Raw genomic sequence first — 17702 nt, 5'->3', positions numbered from 1 at the left:
GGGGGGGGGGGAGGCGAGGTGGAAATTTGCCTGGAAATGGGGGGTCTGGATTTGACCGCGAGAAGGGGTGAAACTGACCAGCAGAGGGGGTGAGAGCGACCACTGCTGAGGGTGGAAATTGAGCCAGGATCTGGCGGCGCAACTGACCGGCAGATCCTTGCAGAGGTCACTGGCTAAAATTGATGTTGATGCCGCAGAAGCAAGCGGGGAGGCAACGGGGAGGGACGGGGACCCCTCCCTGCACGCCCCAGGGGACCACTTGGACCATGGGGGAGGGGGCTGGGGCAGCTGGCCGTGGGACGGGAGATGCTATCTGTCCCTGGCGCGTGTCCTCAGCATCTGTCCCTTTGTGGCTTCTGGGGGTGGAGGCAGGGAGGGGGACAGAAATGACAGGGGTCTCGACTGGCCTGGCTGCCTGTTGGCAGCTGCGGCTGACTGGGGGTGAGGACTCTAAGAGGTTTGGGGTAAGGGGAGCCAGAGGGGTGAGCTGGCCAATTCCAGGCTTTTCTTTCAACATAAGGGGGCTCGATCAGCTCCCGCTAATGCAGAAGTAAGAGGGGGTGATCAGGAAGAATGGGACTCCAGATTCCCCTCTCCCAGTGCCCCTTCCCCCAGGGTGGGCAGGTGCCTGTGGCTGAGACAGGGGTTGGGGGAAGGGGGAGGGATCAGAGAGAGGTCCTGAGCTGACAGTGTCTTGAAATTTCCCTGGGGAAGAACAGTGGGTCGGGGCAAGGTCTATCCGGTCTGTGCCTCGCTTTCCTGGGTTGCAAAGTGGGGCTTCTAACAAGAAACCCCCAGGGAGCTCAAGGAAGGGTTGTCAGAAAGGAGTGATTTTTTTCCCAAGGGGAAACTGAGGCACAGAGAGGGCGAGGACTTGCTCAGAGCCACCCCGCAGCTCACTGCTGCCTGCACATCCTGATACGGCCTGGCTGGGGTGGCATCCACTAGAGTGCCTTCATGAATTAGTGTCTCTCCATCTCCCGCCCCCTCCCCTGCGCATGCGGTTAGCCCCATTTTGCAGGCCGAGAAACTGAGGTCCAAAGGTGACAAGACAAAGCCTCTCAGGGCAGCAGAGGCCACCATGGGCCTTCCTCTTTCCTGCCTTGGCTGTCGCCCACATGAACCTGTTGAACTTGGTCCTCCATCCCTACCCCACCCCCTCCGATCAGCGACAAGGCAGCGTCCCCCGTCCCCCGGGGACTGCCAGGGAGCAGGCGGGTAATTGTCCTGTTTTCTGTCAGCCGCAAGGCAATTCCCATTCCCGGCTCGGGGATGAGCTGTTGACAGATCTCATCAAATCTGAGCCCTCTCCCGGTCGGATAAATACGAGCCGTCTGAGGTATAAATATTTGAAAGGGGCCTTCTAATTACGGCGTGTGTCAGGAATAGCAATTAGAGGCCCCAGAGGCAGAATCAAACGGCGTTTGACTTTCCTGCGCTTTTGAGCCGGCTGCTCGCGGGGCTGGCCCCCACCTCGTCCTAAGGAGAGGAGCGGGGGACGGGGTTCTGGGAGGGGGGAGGAGCGGGAGACGGGGATGCGGAGAGCCAGGCTGGGGGTCTGGCGACCTTGCGGTGTGCCCTTGAAGAGCCACAAAAACTCTTGGGTTTCTGCGTTTTGGCTGGGAGAGGAGGGGACCGCTGTGCAGACAATGGGGAGCAGGTGAGGGGTCTGGGGGTCCCTGGCTGAGGGTCCCTCCCTTCCCCCCAGTGCCCCTGGTCTGAGAGGCAGTTTATCAGGGGCCTCTCCTGGGTGTGGCTCTTTCTGGAATCCCAGCCCTCCTGACCTTGGCTGGTGACCTGGACTGTTCTCCCAGCTCTGAGGTGGGCCAGTGACAGCTAACCTCCGTGGAGCACTTTGGGGACGCTGTTGGCAGCACCTTGGTTTTTTTCTTTTTTTCTGAGATACAATTTGCATACCTCTGCTTTACCCACTGGGTGGGCGCAGTGCAGGTGGAGAATGTTCTCAAGATTGTGCAACCATCACCGCTAATTCCAGAACATTCCCATCACCCCCAAAAGGAACCCCACCCCCATCCGCAGCCTCTGCCTATTCCCCCCACTCCTCCGGCCCCTGGCACCTCGAGTCCACTCTCAGTCCCTGTGGGCGAGCCTGCTCTGGGCGTTTCACACATACGGAATCTCGCACTGTGTGGCTTTTTGTGTCTGGCTCTCTGACAGTGTCATGGTCCACCCCCGTCGCAGCACGTGTGAGCGCCTCGCTCCTCTTTATGGCCAGACAATATTCTAGCGCAAGGCACACAGTAGGTGCTCAGTATGTGCTGGGACCTGAAGGAGGAGCCAGATGGGGCCCCTGGCTGGGAGCTGTCCCCTCACCCTTGTGTTGTAGAGCAGCCGGTCTGCAGGGGGGAGGAGCCAAGGCACCAGGATAAGAAGGGACCCTTGGGGATGGCTCCTGCTGAGGCCTGAACACTCCTAATCTGATGGAGGGGACACAGCCCTCTCTTAGGAGCCCCAACTCTGCTCTCAGCCCTGAGAAGCTCCTTGACAGTTTTGCCTTTTGAAACTCACAGTCCGATGGGAGAGACATGGTCCAGAAGCCTGTCTAATGGAGGACAGGTGCGTGCTTACTAGGCTCCCAGTCTGAGAGGGGAGGCATGATTCTACCCTCTGAAGCAGTCAGTCTGATGGAGGAGGCCTGGCTCCGACTTCAGGGGCTTCTGCTCTCATGTGAGAATCGGCCCTGCTTGTAGGTGCCCCTAGTCTGATGGAGGAGACGGGAGCCCAGCTTTAGGAGTCCCAGTCTGATGGGGGAGGCGTGGTTCAAACTTCAAAGACCCCTAGTCTGGTGGAGGAGACACAGCTGTGTCCTCACGAGTGGCCAGTCTGATGGGAGAGGCGCGGCCCAGCCCCTGGGGGCTCTGCAGGGAGCACGGTCACTGAAGGTCATTTGCAGCCTGGGCTGCAAACCCGGGCCCTGTCCCTCGCTCCCTCTGAGCCCCTTGGCCAAGGAGCAGTGAGCTGGTGCAGAGCCTGGCCTGCTGCTGGAGCTTGGGAAATGGGCCCTTTGTGCAGCCCAGGCTCAGGCAGAGTGGGTGATGCGGGGGGGCACCCCCACCAAGTCCTCTGATGTGCAGCAGGCCTGGGGAATTGATGGAGAAGATTCCGGATGAGGCCTGACAGCGCCCCAGGATGACAGACAGGAGGGAGTGGGGAGAGGGGGAAGGGCAGGCTCTGGAGAGCAGGAGGGAGGTCCCCGGGGATGTGCGGAGGGGAGGGGAGGGGGCGGATCGAGGCTCTGCAGGATCCGATCACACACACGCACGCACACCAGACCGATGTGTACTCTCCCTCCGCAGCTGGGCCCTGGGCACCCCCACGGGACCAGGGGCCAAGAGCAGACCAGATCACAGGGCAGGAGGAGGCAGGAGGGCCCGCGGGGAATTGGGAGGAAACAGTTCACCCAAGTGGGGAGAGGGGAGGAGTTTCCTCCACGCCCTCGGCTGTGAATGGGGAGACACCCACTTAGGCCACACACATCTGTGGAGCACCTACTTAGGGCCTGGACGGCCTTCGGTGCTGGGAGCCATGCACCCACCCACACGGCTGCCCTTGCAAAGCTCGAAGTCGCCAGGGCCCAGCAGGCAGACCCTCGGCCGCCGTCCAGTGACCCCAACCTCCTGGTGGTCACAGCCACGTGTAATCCCCTGCCCGTGAACGTGGCAGGCCAGCACGACAGGGCAAAGGTGATGGGATGCGACGTCTCAAAGACTCCTGTCGTGCTGTGCTGGCTGTGGGGGTCCCCGTAGGCAGTCCCGCCCCAGAGCCCGTGAGCAGCGGGATCCTGCCCCAGGCGGGCCTTCCGATGAGACCGCAGCCCGTCCAACATCTCAGCCGCAGCCTTGCGTCCCCAAAGCAGAGAACCCAGCAGGACCACACCCACGTTCCTGTTGTTTCCAGCTGCTAACGTTTGAGAGATCTTGTTAGGCGACGTGAGCACAGGCAAGGGGAGGCGGGTGATACACGCGCCTGGCGATGACACCCCAGAGCCATCTCGCTCCGCCGCATGTCCACCCAGAGCCATCACCGTCTCCGGCACACGCTTGTTTCCTTGCGAACTTATTATTATATTTAGGCGGGTTTGCTATCTTATCCCCCGTCTTCCAAAAATAATGTCACCATGATGAGCGGGGACTGTTTTTTCTTCACTGTTGTTGCCCTAGTGCCTGAAACAGATCTGGGCACAAAGCAGGTGCTTAAAAAACAAAAAAAAAAAGGCTACATGTGCTCGGAAACTGAAAGGAGCGCGTCTCCCGAACAAGCTCAGCGTCAGTCTGGCAATGGCAAGCCCTTCACAAACGCTGGCCGTCCAGTGTGCCATGGGGGGCAGCTGGCGGCCGTCCTCAGGGTGACCTCCGGCAGCAGGAACACGGGCACAGCGTGAGCCTGGAAATCGCGGTGTGGAGGGCGGGTCAAGGCCACCCTCTCTTGGAGGCTGGGGGGAGCAGAGCAGAAGTGCAGAGCCAGGGGACCCACACAGGCCCGCTGACCTCTTGGCTTTGCGGGTCAGAGTCCCTCTCGGCACTACTCAGCTCGCCCACCGTAGAGCAAGGCAGCCATACGTCATGTGCACACAAATGGGCGCGTTGCTGTGCCAATAAAACTTTATTTACAAAACCAGGCCGTGGGGCACGGTAGTTTGCTCAGGTATGCTGTAGAACGGAGTTAATACTCTTCAAGAAATAATAGTAACAGATGGCACATGGCACGTGTGCATGGCAACAGGAAGTCGGCAGTTCAGGGGACAGGTGGAAAGAAGGAATCAGAGTGAACCAGAGCAGCCACGCCTCATCTCTTCCACAACGACTTCCGGCTGGTTTACGCGCACCGCTGGCCTGAGCAGCCATAACCTGGGCACCCCGCGCGATGCCGAGTTTGGGGAAAGCAGGCGGGGTGCGGAGGGACAAAGTGCCTCGCTGCGGTCTCGGGCTGGGCGGGGAAGCAGGCAGACTCCTAGCGTGTGCGACTGATTTCAAGCCGCAGACGCGATGCTGCGGAGTATGGAGCTGGGGAGGCGGGCCGTCTGGCCAGGTCCCCGGGAGCCCGGCTTCCGTCACCAGCGGCCCTGTCTACCTACAAGACCCAGGCCCCGGAGTCCTCACCGGAAGCCCTGGCTGGATCCCAGTGCGCCTCAAGCCACACTTAAGCACAGAAATCACTGTAGGAAAGCAGATCCCCAAAGTGGGAGCTTTTTGGGGAGCCTGGGGGGCTCAGCCACTTGAGTGTCGGCCTTCGGCCCAGGTTAGGATCCCATGGTTTGTGAGTTCGAGCACCGCATCGGGCTCTGTGCTTCCGATTCCGTGTCTCCCTCTCTCTGCCCCTCCCCGACTCGCATTGTCTCTCAAAAATAAACAGTAAAATGTTTTTTAATTAAAAGGAAAAAAGTGGGGGTTTTTCATCTCGCAAACAGCGAGGACAAAGCCTCATTATCAAACACTAAATGTGCTCCCGCGCGCGAGAGACAGGAGAGCTGACGTCACGATTGCGGGAGGAGAGCCCGGGGTGTCAGCTGTGAAGGTGGGGACGCAGGACCTCCCACTAGGAAGTGCGGAAGTGGAAGAGAACTACACCAGGGTTGAGATCCCGCAGCCTTGAGAGAACGTGGGCTTTGGATCACAGCCACATAACAGATCACCCCCAAATGTGGGCCAATCAACAAACCCTCAACTCCTAGCTTCTGAGAGCGAGGAGGCCGGACTGGCTCGGTCGTGTGTTTCAGCGGCCCAGTCCTCAGAAGCTGGTGGAGGAGATGCCCTTTTATTGGTTTTCAGGTGGCAGGAGGCGGAGCTACTGTGGTGGGTGGGGCTAAAGGGGGCAGGGCCCGAAACACTGCAGACCCCCCCTCCCCGCCATCCAAGGGAAGCCAGGGAGTTCCACCGAGGCTTGCTGGAAGCCGAGGGCTGTCGGGGACGCCACAACCCCGGGGAGGGTCAGGGGAGAAACCGAGTCCAGCGGTGGAAGCCCCCGCTGGCCCCGCCAGCCTCAGAGGGCATTTGTGTTTGCCCCCTCATGGCTCTGGTTGGTGCCAAGGCCTCCTGGCGACCAGCATGACTAGGGACATGTGACATGTGACCTTGACCAGGACAAGGGCCTGGGCAGGGGTCTCAGTTGCTGCCGCTGCTGTCCTCGCTGTCCGAATATGCCCCCAGCTGGCTCAGGGAGGAGGTGCCGAGCGTCCGGGGTGCAGGGTCAGCTGCCTTTCCGCTCTTTTCGGAGCCTGGGAGAGAAGCCAGAGCTAGCCTACCAGCCTCACCCCTGCAGCCCTGGTAAGAGGCGCCTCCCCCCCCCCCCTCCCCGGGTTCTCAGCACCGGGGGCGTTGCTGCCACCTGGTGGCCGTCTGAGGCGCCGCACTCCGATCCAAGGTCCCCCGGGCACCTACACTGGGTGGGTGACGCCTGGCTCTGCCTAGTGCCAGGACCCAGGTCTGTTTTCTTCATCACGACAAGGCCTGACAGCAGCGGTCTGCTGCCAAGGGTGCCGACACTCCGTTCCCAGCTCTCCGCCCTCCTCTTGGCTTTTGGAGCCTGGGGGTAAGGGGAGGGGGACACGAGTGAGTGAACTGTCCCAGATCCCACCTTCTCAGGCACTTACAAGTCCTAAATCATACCACACTTTCTCACATCCGTGCCTTTACTCACACCATTCCCTCCACCTGGAATGCCCCTTTTCCTCTGCATTTGGTGAACTATTTACCCTTCAATACCCAATTCAAGTACTGGCTCCTCTGGGAAACCTTTCTCCACAGTTCAAGCTCTAGTGAGTGCTGCCTTTACATGCCCCCAGCGCCCTCTACTGCCTTTTTAAGTGTCCCCTCATCCATGCTGTGGGTTCCTGTCCTGTCCACAGCTGGGTCCACAGAGCCACACACATTTCTTGGCATGAAGATGCTTTACCAACATGTTTGATGGAATGAGGGAAAATGGAGGCACCCACTTTGGGGACTAGTTAGGGGAAGGCAGAAAGGGCCTCAGCCTCACATCCAGCGTAAATTGTACTGGGAGGGACCCCTTTGATCTGTCATCACACTAGGTGTGAGCAGGACACCTGTAATTGGGGGGCGGGAGGGGTCATCAGTGAGGCCCCGGCTGCTTTCAAAGTGGCCCCAATCTCTTACTCAGGTGCAAGAAAAAAAGGAGGAATTTTAGACAATTCTGGGGGCGGTTTGTGCAAGAAAGAAAGTGTGACAACTCTGGTCAGGGGACGGCTCCTCAAAGAAAACGTCTGGGGTCTTTGCCAAAGATGAACGATGTCAGTGCGCGACCTCCAGAGCCATGCTCTCCGTGGACAGTCAGGGGAAGCTGGGCGGGAACATGGCTGCCCCGGGGAAAGACTACACTTCCCATCCTCCTTTGCAGCGGGATGTGGTCAGGTGGCTCGTCTCTGGCCAATAGGATGTGAGCAGCGGGATGTGCAGAACCCAGGGCACAGCGGCCTGAACGTCCCCCTCCCCTGCCCGCCCCTTTCCTCCCGCCAGGAGGTGAAGGTGGCACCGGGATGCCATGTGATGAGGGCACCGCACACGGACAGCAGAACCACGAGAGGGCAGCTGCCTGGGACCCGTGCGGTGGGGCCACCTTCCCTGTTCTGGAGGGCTGCGCACAAAATGTCACAGGAGAGAAAAGTAACCCCTGTGTCGTTGAAACCCTTGTGACAGGGTCTTATGCAGGGGCAGGGCTTGCAATCCGGTAACCCAGACCACGGATACGTTTGAATTAAAATACACTGTTTCCGGGGCGACTGCCGCTTACGATTTCCCTCATTAACCCCCTTCTTTCACAAACCAGAATGGCCTTGACCACCATGGATAAGCCAGTGGTGGGGAAAATGCTAGCAGCCCACCGGCCAAATCCTCTCTCTCCCCTTCTTTCCGCCAGTCTGGGCTGCGGCTCCCAGACTCTCTGCGGCTCCGTGTGGCCATGACGTTAGTCCACATCCGACTGTGAGCCTCGGGGCCCTGGCAGGCTCGGTGCGGCCGTGACCCCGGAGCCGGACCTGACGCTCCTGGAGAGAGCCGACCGAGAAGCTGGGAAGCGCCTGGAGCAGAGCTGCCTGGCTGTCACCCCAGGACCTCACATCTGTGTCCTTCAGTCTCCACATTTGGGGGTCTCCTTGTTTCAGCGGCTGCAGCAGCGGCCAGTAAAGGAGAGCCTGTCTTGAACGTGAACTTTTACTGGCACGTAGCCTCCGCCGCTCAGTTCCGGAAGGTCTAGGGCTGGCGGGGACTGCGCAGGCGCTGTTGAGCCCTTATGACACACGCCGGGTGGCCTTTTGAGAGCAGGTTAGGCCTACCCCTGGCTCATCGTCTCTGATGAAGCCGAGAGCGCTCGGAGGTTCGGGCTCACACTCACCTCCTCCAGGATGGCGGTGGGGTTGGGCCGCGGGGCCAGGCGCGGTGGGGCGGGGGCAGCCTCGTCCTCTTCTGAATCCGAGTCCTCCAACAGCCTCCGTTTCCGGGCCTCCTCCACCAGGGCCCTGTGGGAGGGTACCCGTGCCTGCGCCGTCCTGCCGCGCGCTGCCATCAGGGGGCGCCGGCGGGAAGGCACTCCAATGCCTTCAAAATCAATCTTCTCCCGGGCCGCCCCGGAGCCACCCGACTTCCGTCACTAGCTCAGGTCGTGATCTTGGGGAGATGGAGCCCCGCGTTGGGCTCCGCACTGCGTATGGAACCTGCTCTAGGGATTCTCTCCTTCTCTCTGCCCCTCCCCTGCCTGCACTCTCTCAAAATAAATGAATGAACATTTAAAAACATTTGTTTTCCTCTGTCCACCCAGCGCAGCCAGTGAAGTGCTTGGCCGATGACATCCGCTGCCTGAACCTGAACCCCGGCCGGGTGACTGGGTCAGGGCCACGCCCGGACCGCCCAACACCACAGAGCCCTGGACTGCCAGGTGACCAGGCCCGCCTCCAGCCAGGGCCTGGCGCTCAGAAAGTGCTGGACACACTCCTCTCACTGCCCATCACGGTATTGCCGACCGCCCACGCCGCAGGGACCTACTACGGGCCCCTGTTCCAGGCCCTGGGAATGCAGACGCCAGCCCGAGGCCCTGTTGGGACCCTAGAGGGGGGAGGGAGGCCGCAGACCAGGGGACGGTGAATCTCCGAGAAGGTTCCACGGTGGCAGGTGCCGTGCCGTGTGAGCACTGTGGGCTGGCCTGAGGGTCCACCTGACAAACCACCAAACCCGGGGGCCGGGGGGTCCCTTGGGGACCCCGACACAGGCGCCCTGGGAAAGTTAGATGCTGGGGGGGAGGGGGAAGGACGGGGCCTCCTGGAGGAGGCGGCCCCTGAGCATGCTCCGGAAGACCGGAAGGGGGTGCTCCAGGCGGAGGGCAAGCCGGAGGCGGCTCAGAGCGGCCCGGCCCGGCCCTGCGGACTCACGCGGTCTCCCGCTCGTCCTCCTCCTGCTCCCGCTTCTGCCGCTCCTCCTCGGACAGGCGGTGCTGCCGCAGCATCGCCTCGAAGTCCACGTGCGCCTGCCGCTGGTTCAGGTCCTTGAGCTCCTGCAGGTTCTCCAGCACCTCCATCTCCAGCTTGGAGTCCTTGGTTCGGTTCTCCAGCACCTGGCGGGCAGGACACGGGCCGCGGGGCTCAGCACCGGGGAGGGAGAGGCCCCCACCCGCCTCCATCCACAGGGCCCGTCGGTCCGCGGGCCTCCCGCCTGCTTCCACGGCAGCGCCCATGGTCGAGGGGCAGGGGGACCAGCAGGCCTGGCCTTGCACCCCAGCCCCACCATGAAATAATGTAACAAAGACGAGGGATGCCTGGCCAGCTCAGTCAGCCAGCGAGCAGCAGGGTCTCCCGGTCGGGAGTCGAAGCCCTGCGCCGGGCACTGAGCCCACTTAACAAAATTGTAACAACGAAGGATAAAAACAGACACCCTGAGCCAGTCATGTGCCAGGCTGAGATGTTTCCAAATAGAAGATCAATTCATCCTTGCGACATCTCCGCTTCTGCAGAGGCTCAGGGGGCAAGGCCAGCCCAGGTCCCCGAGGCAGGCGGTTTTGGAGCCAGGCACAGCTGGGTGTGGGGCCTGCCCTGGGCTGCTTCCAGGCCAGGGGCCCTTGGAGGGAGCCTCCGGGAAGTGGCAGTCCTGGGTGGTTGGAAAGCAGGTCCCCCATGTCTTCGATGCTCCTCCCTTGAGAGAGCAGAGCCTGAATTCCCTTCCAGTGACCCGCGCCTCGTGAACAAGGTGTGACAGGGCATGGTGGATGCCAGCCTGTCACTCTGAAAGCCGCTCCTTTCTGGGTCCCTCGCTTTGGGGAGGGCGGCGCCACATCGTGCAGGGGCTCAGACAGCGTGGCGGGGGGAGGGGGCTCAGGCAGGGTGGTGGAAGGACCCAGGCGGCGGGGACAGAGGCCCCTGCCAGCTCCCGGAGGGCGCCAGGGTGGAAACAGCCCCTCTGGTCTTGGTCGAGCCTGCAGAAGATGTGGCTTGACCATGACTTTGGGGCTAACTCACTAGGCCATGGCCCCTGTGGGCAGTGAGAGCGGACGAGATGGACGCGACCAGGCCGGCAGCCCCGGCAGAGCCCCCCCCCCACCACTCTGCTCCCCCCTGGCCACGCCACCCCAGATCCGCCACGGCAGCTCAGAAAACTGGCAGAGGGCGCGGGAAGAGCAGGGCGTGATGGGGCCGGGGAGGCCGGAAGGGGCACACATGCGCGCTTCCTTCCAGGAAAGACAGCACGACCTTCCACAGGGAGATGACAGTGTCCCCAGAGGTGCCAAGGACAGTACTGGAACTTGGGGATTACGGCCCATGTGCTGGCCTGCCCCAGGAGTTTCTCGAATATCTGACCTCACTCAGTCCCCACCCCAGCCTGTGGGCACAGCCAGCAATCCCACTGTGCGGAGGAGGCCAGCGAGGCACAGAGAGGCCAAGCGCCTTGCCCCAGGTCACACAGCCAGCGAAGTCAAGGGAACGTTTCCTTCTGCACCTCTGGTCCCCACAGCCCCTGGTCCCGTGCGAGCTGAGGGGCAGGTGGCCGCGAGCAAAGCGCCCTGCGTCCTCAAGTCCAACCTCCTGCCTCTGTGCATCACTTCCTCTGGCAACATGACAGTCGGCCACCAGCCCAGTGGCTTAAGGCAGCCCGAACCTCCCTGCCTCTGGGCTAGCATGGGCCAGGAGCCCAGCACCACGAGACGCGCTGGGCTCTCGGCAGGGTGACATCTAGGGTCAGCGGTCTGATCGGGGGCCCAGGCCACTGGCAGAGTCGGTGACAGGGAGCTGAGGGACTGAGGTCCCGGCTGGCTGTTGGACGGGGGGCGGCTCCCAGCCACGGGGGCCGCCCACAACTGCCTGCCCGGTGGCTCCCGCCACAGGCCTGCCCCTTCATGTCGCCGATGTGCTCCTGACCCAGGCTAAGGGGGCTCAGGCGGCAGGTCAGGCCGTGAGGCTCCCTGCGAGCAAATGGCATGACCAGGTCACAGGATCGGGTCCTGGACAGGCGGGGCGCGCGAGCAGGAGGCAGGGGCGGTGGGGGCAACCTGGAGAGCCGCGGCCCACCCTCCCCGCCCCGCTCTACCTTCATGGGGTTGTTCAGCTCCTCGTCCTCCCGCTCCTTCTGCACCCGCTTCTCCTCCTCCTCCAGGAGCTTCTCTGCCTGGAAGTTCCGGGTGGCTCCGTGCTCCATGCTGTAGTCCGTGTTCTCTGGGTCTGTCTGCGAGCAGGGGAGGGGCAGGCGTCAGTCCTGTGTCCTTAGGCATCAAGAGATCCTGCCAGCCGGCAGCCCACGGCCAGCAGCCCACGGCCCGCAGCCCGCGGCCCGCAGCCCACGGCCCACAGCCCACGGCCCAGGACGCCTTCTCTCGTGTTTTACTCCTTCTCCGGGCTGTTCTTTCCTTTCCTTTTTTTTTTTCAGGTTTATTTATTTATTTATTTTATTTTATTTACTTGGGGAATGAGAAAGAACGTGGGGGAAAGAGGAAGAGCCCCGTGTGGGAATCAAACTTATGAACTGTGAGATCATAACCTGAGCTGAAGTCCAGAATCAGACGACTGGGCCACCCGGGTGCCCCAAATTAAAAAAAATTTTTAATGTTTATTTATTTTTGAGAGAGAGGGACAGAGTGCAAGTGGGGGAGGGGCAGAGAGAGGGAGACAGAATCGGAAGCAGGCTCCAGGCTGTCAGCACAGACCCCAACGTGGGGCTCGAACTCACACACCATGAGATCATGACCTGAGCTGAAATCAGAAGCTCACCTGACTGAGCCCCCCAGACGCCCCTAAAGCTATTGTTTAAAAAGTAATCAAAATATGGACCCCCTGGGGGATCCAGTTGGTTGAACCGGACTCCTGATCTCATGGTTTGTGGGTTTGAGCCCCGCATCGGGCTCCCCCCCGCTGACAGTGTGGAGCCTGCTTGGGATTCTCTCTCTCCCTCTTCCCCTCCCCTGCTTGGGTGCACGCTCTCTTTCAAAATAAATAAATGTAAAAAAAAAGTAATCAAAATATGTAATTCTTTAAATGTACTTTTTCTTCATTTTCCCCAAATCTTGTTTATTAACCTAAAAGGGAAAGCACTGGTAAGAAGACGGTGCGTAAAGACGGGAAGGGGGAACAGCAGGCTCTGCTCGGCACCCCCCCCCAAATCCTCGCCCAGTCGGCGCAGTTACCGGCCGGGCAGCGCCTCCCGGCGGGTCACTCGCTCCCCGAATGCCTCAGCACCGTCCGCCGGCTGCGGCTGTGCTTCGGCCCGAGCGCACGAGCGGCCGCAAACAGCCCCCCAAACACCTGCTTCCTGGGGATAGTGTGAGGGGCGCCTCCCTGCAGGGGGGGGCGGGCGGGGGGACCCGGGGAGGAGGGCAGCCGGCGGGCGTCTACCTTGAAGGTGATCTCCGCCAGGCACCGCGTGCACTTGATGTAGAAGCGGAAGATGGGCAGCCCCAGGTACGCCTCGTTCTGCACCGTCTCCTTCCGCGCGTTGAACTTCTTGCCCTTGTAGATGTACTCTCCGCACGTCTTGCACCTGCGGGGCAGGACGGAGGGGCCCGCGCCATCTCGTACCCAGGTTCCTGCAGATGGCTGCTTGCATACCTCCAGGGACGCGGGGCTCCCTCCCTCCCCCTGCTCCGTCACTCTCCCTCATGCCCGATGCACACGTCCCACATACGCTGGGCATGAATGTGCCTGAGCACTTGGTTTTCATCTCTGCCCGCTTCCGACTGTGGGCTCTGCCCGTCTCGCTCCCCGCAGCACCCCTGGGGCCCAGCCTGGACCCGGGCACACAGCAGGCACCCAAAGTGATTGCCGGATTAAAACAAAACGAAGGAATGAAGAAGAGAGAGAAACAGACCAACAATATATAGACAGTGGGTTTCATTAACCAGCGGTCTGCGATGATCAGGTGTATCTAACTTCCATACGCAGAAACGCGAAGATCTCTAGACTAGGCGTTGGGGAGACACGGTAAGCGTGAGGCAGGACAAAGGGCAAGCTCTGGGGACTGTGAGGGACAGGGGACCACGGAAGGGGACAGATGGGGGTCAGGAGGGCCTCTCTGAGAAGGTGAGATTTTTTTTAAAGATTTTTAAATAATTACGTTTTTTTGAGAGAGCGTGAGCAAGGAGCAGAGAGAGAGAAAGAGAGAGACAAGGAGAGACAGAGAGAGAAGCAGGGCTCACCCGAAGTGGGAGTCAAACCCACCCAATGCAGGCCTCAAAGTCATGAACTGTGAGATCCTGACCTGAGCCGAACTCAGGCTCTTAATTGACTGAGTCCCCCAGGTGCCCCAAAGATTTCATTTTTTTAATATTCATATTTTTAAGGATACTTATTCTTTTTTTGTTAATCTCTACACCCAACCCGGGGCTCAAACTCACAACCGCTAGATTAACAGTCGCATGCTCTACAGACTGAGCCAACCAGGTGTCCCTGAGGGGGTAAGATTTAAGCCAAGACCTGAAGGGTGAAGAAGAGCCAGCCATGTGAGAGAAGGAGGAAGAGTATTCCAGGCAGAAGGAACAGCCCGTGCAAAGGTCCTGAGGTATGGAGAACCGCGGCTGTTGGGAGGAGGTGAATTCTCTCCGCACTCACACTTAGCTACCAATGATCAAGATCTCCAGGCAGACGCTGGCTGGGAGCGCTAAGAGTCAGGGGGCTAAATCCTGAACCGTGAGGAGTGACGGCTGGTCCGGTCACGTGGCCCCCGAGCTGTCACGGGGAGGCGCGCGGGGACACTCACCTCATGTTGAAGGGAGCCATCAGCCGTACCACGTACTGCCGGTCTTTGGGGAGCTTGAGCTTGGGGATCTTTGACGGGTCAAAGTCGGGGGGGTAGTATTTCTGTGGGAAGTGAAAGCGCCAAGGGAGCTGTTTCAGGCCCAGGGCAGGGCTGTGGGGACCGCCGCACCCAGGTCCCAGGGGCCCCCCGGGGTTTGATGACTTGGTGTGACGGCTCCTAGGACTCTGCGTACACTCGTACCACTCGTTACAGCAGAAGGACACAGGGACAAGTCAGCAAAGGGAAAGGGTGTGTGGGGAGGGGTCCGGGGAGACCAGACACCTGCTTCCAGAGTCTTCTCCCATCGGAATCACACAGGACGTGACTGATTACCCCAGTCACGAGACAGGACACCACCTGTGAGACAAGTCTCCCGGGGAAGCTCACGGGGACCCAGGGCCCAGGGTTTTCGCCGAGGGAAGGTCACGCAGGCCCCGGTGCTTCGCAGGTTCTGGTGTCCTAGACTCCAGGAGGAGGGCCCACGCGCAGCAAAACCCATGCCATTTGTACAGAGTTTCAGCACAGGGAGCCATTTTCATCAGGGAACCTTGGGAACCAGCCTGGGATTCAAGTTCCCAGATGCCAGCCAAGGGTGGCAGCCTGAGTTCTGCTGCGCTGACTCCTTCACTGGAGCCTGAGGTGGGAGATTTGGTGGAGGCAGATTTGGGTTATGAAAAACAATTTCAATGGACAATCAGAAAATTCAGCAGCTTGTGTGTTGAGCACCTACTAGGCGCCGATGCTACATGGAACACTTTACGTGCCACGTCTCACAGAATCCTTGCAAAGACTCTAGGAGATGGAGTGTGATGTACCCATTTCACAGAGGAGGAAACTGAGTCCCTGCGGGGTCACGATTCTGGGGGAAACAGCACAGTACAGGGGTTTGGAGCACGGGTGACGGGGCCAGGGACCTGGGTCTGACTCCCCCATCCCCTGGCTATCACCCATCTCTCCAGGCCTCGGCAACGTTCTCATCTGAATGGAGACAACCCGACCACCTCCTTGATGCGATGCCCAAGGCACTAGTGCAGCCCCCGGCGCACAGAACTATCCACCAGTAAATTACAGAGACGGCTCCCAGTTGGATCCTCAGCATGGAAGGACTTTCAGGGACACGAAGCCCAGCACACGCACTGGACTGTGAAGGGGCTGGGGATGCACTCCTAACATGAGTGATTCAAAGATTAGAACACCGACCCGCAGGACGGGGCATCAAACCGACCCTGGAAATCTGGGCGTTTGGCCTGACATCCTATATTTACACTCCACCCCCTCGGCCGGGGAGCTCATCCCCTGACATTCCTGGCGGGGGCGGGGGGAAGAGGAACTCGGAATTCAGTAGCTCTCTTCTCCAGAAGCCGAATCCTGAGTGTTCTGAGCCTCCCTAAACCTCACAAAAATCCGGGTTTTACAAGACAGTTATAAGGGTGCCCCGTCAGCAGAATGGGAAAGTGGAGCAAAGCCAGACCCCCCCGTGGGCGGGAGCTCGTGGAGCCACGCCCCCTTGGGGCGGGGCGGGAACGCCGACCATTTCAAGGCGGCCCGTCTCCCAGGGGAAATGATTGGCTAATTCCCTTCAGACCAACCAATCAGGGGATGTGACCGAGTAAAAAGGCCAAGCTCCGCCCCCAAAGCCTGCGAAGGGCCACCCCTCGCGGAAGGTGATTGGGAGGTGCCTGAAAGCCCCGCCCTGCGGAAGACCGTTGGAGAAAAGAAAAAGGTTCCAATAGGAGAGTACAGGAAGCCCACCTAGGCCGGAGATCCGAGATGTCCCGCCTCGGGAAGAATGCCCCAGTCAGCAAATACTTACGTTTAAAACTTTTCGCTCCGACATCTTTGCTTCCTACTCCTCCCACAAGCTCGAGAGGACTGCTTAGGCTCGGTGTTTGCCGAACTTCCCTGACCGTCCCTTGTATTTCCGCTGACGTCACTTCCTTCATGCTATTATTGGCTGGAGCATACGAAGGTTCCCTTTTATTGGCTGTGATCCCCGCCTGTCAAGACCCGAATCCGTCTAGCTTCTCGCCGGAGTTGCAACCTAGATAGTTGCAACCTAGGAGGCAGGCTGATTGGAAGTTAGGGGAGGCGCTGCGCCCTCTAGAGGTGAGCAGCGGCTCCTAAAACCTCCGTCGTGATGGGCCCGCTGCCCAAGACATTCCCTACTGTTTACTCTTTCTTGGGGCGAGCACCGAGGTCGGCGTTAAGCGCTTATGCTGTGTGCTGGGTTGCAGGAAGCCACACGTGTTCCCGTGTCCTAGTGCTCACCTGGGGACTGGGCTCAGCGTCCACGGGCTGCACATGTCCACAGAGGAGCACCCTGGACGCCCCACTTCCCACATTTACCTAGAGTCCCAGGCAGAGACTCAGAGACCAGGCTCCACACCCACCTCCCCTGCACACACTCACACTAGCTCCCACACACATCCCCTGCACACGCACACATACGGAGACACACATACATACACCAGCTCCCACACCCACCTGCCCTGCATACCCACATGCACACACACACACACACAGACACACCAGCTCCCACACCCAAACACCTGGAAAGGGATCTGGGGACAGTGCAACAGAGCAGCGTTGGGACAGTGGAAAGAAGGGCTCCCTGAGTTGGTGTATGAGCTTCCGGTGGCCGCTGCGAGGTTTCACGAGCACCCTGTCCTAAAACCACACACGTTTACTGGCCTGTGGTGTGGAGGTCAGAGGTCTAAAGTGGATGGAAGGGGGGCTCCAGGGCCGAATCTGTTTTCTTGACTTTTCCAGCTTCGAGGGACCGCCGACGTTCCACGGCTGCTGGCCTGGCATCTCTCTGGCCTCTGCTTCTGTTGTCACCTCACCTTCTCTCTCTCCCTCTGACTCTTGTCATGATCTTGGGGCCCCCTGCATCATCCAGGAGAGCTACCTCGATGTTCACTAACTTAATAAAAAATCCTTAACCTTCAAATTAAGGGTTCTCATGATTCCTAATCACATCTGCAAAGTCCCTTTTGCCACGTAAGGTACTGTATTCACAGATTCTGGGCATTAAGACTCGGGTATCCTTTTTTTTTTTAATGTTTATTTATTTTTGAGAGAGAGACAGAGTGTGAGTGGGGGAGAGGCAGACAGAGAGAGAGAGAGAGAGAGAGAGAGAGAGAGAGAGAGAATCTGAAGCAGGCTCCAGGGTCTGAGCTGTCAGCACAGCTCCTGACGTGGGGCTTGAACTCCTGAACTGTGAGATCATGACCTGAGCCGAAGTCCGATGCCTAACCGACTGAGCCACCCAGGCGCCCCGGGACTTGGGTAGCTTTTGGGAGCCATGAATTTGCTGGCCATAGATGAGGTGGTCAGGAAAGGCTTCTCGGAGAAGGTGGCCTCTGGGTGAAATTCACAAACCAGCCCATGCGTTTTCTCTGGCCTTCAGTGGGGGCGGCGTTGCCCCCTCCTAGAGAAATCTTCCAAGACTTGTGTCCCATT

The 17702-nt window shown here is 59.7% G+C and overlaps 1 protein-coding gene across 2 annotated transcripts; it reads right to left on the bottom strand.

The window, feature by feature from the left end:
* Positions 1-4604: 4604 nt before the first annotated feature.
* Positions 4605-16164, bottom strand: YJU2 (YJU2 splicing factor homolog). 2 transcript variants are annotated; one of them, XM_029917404.1, is made up of 8 exons: positions 16054-16164; positions 14202-14302; positions 12842-12986; positions 11544-11678; positions 9398-9579; positions 8368-8491; positions 6346-6543; positions 4605-6235 (listed from the first exon to the last, which is right to left on the bottom strand). In XM_029917404.1, the coding sequence occupies exons 1-8, from the start codon at positions 16075-16077 to the stop codon at positions 6173-6175; spliced, it is 972 nt and encodes a 323-aa protein (XP_029773264.1). In that variant the 5' UTR covers positions 16078-16164; the 3' UTR covers positions 4605-6172. The 2 variants fall into 2 exon arrangements, with proteins under 2 accessions (XP_029773264.1, XP_029773265.1); XM_029917405.1 differs by having other exon boundaries at positions 6399-6543.
* Positions 16165-17702: the final 1538 nt, after the last annotated feature.

This window comes from Suricata suricatta, chromosome 12 (assembly GCF_006229205.1).
Source record: "Suricata suricatta isolate VVHF042 chromosome 12, meerkat_22Aug2017_6uvM2_HiC, whole genome shotgun sequence".
In the NCBI taxonomy this organism is placed as follows: Eukaryota; Metazoa; Chordata; class Mammalia; order Carnivora; family Herpestidae; genus Suricata; species Suricata suricatta.
Note: the sequence above shows the minus strand (reverse complement) of the source record. Positions and strands in the feature narration are given on the sequence as shown.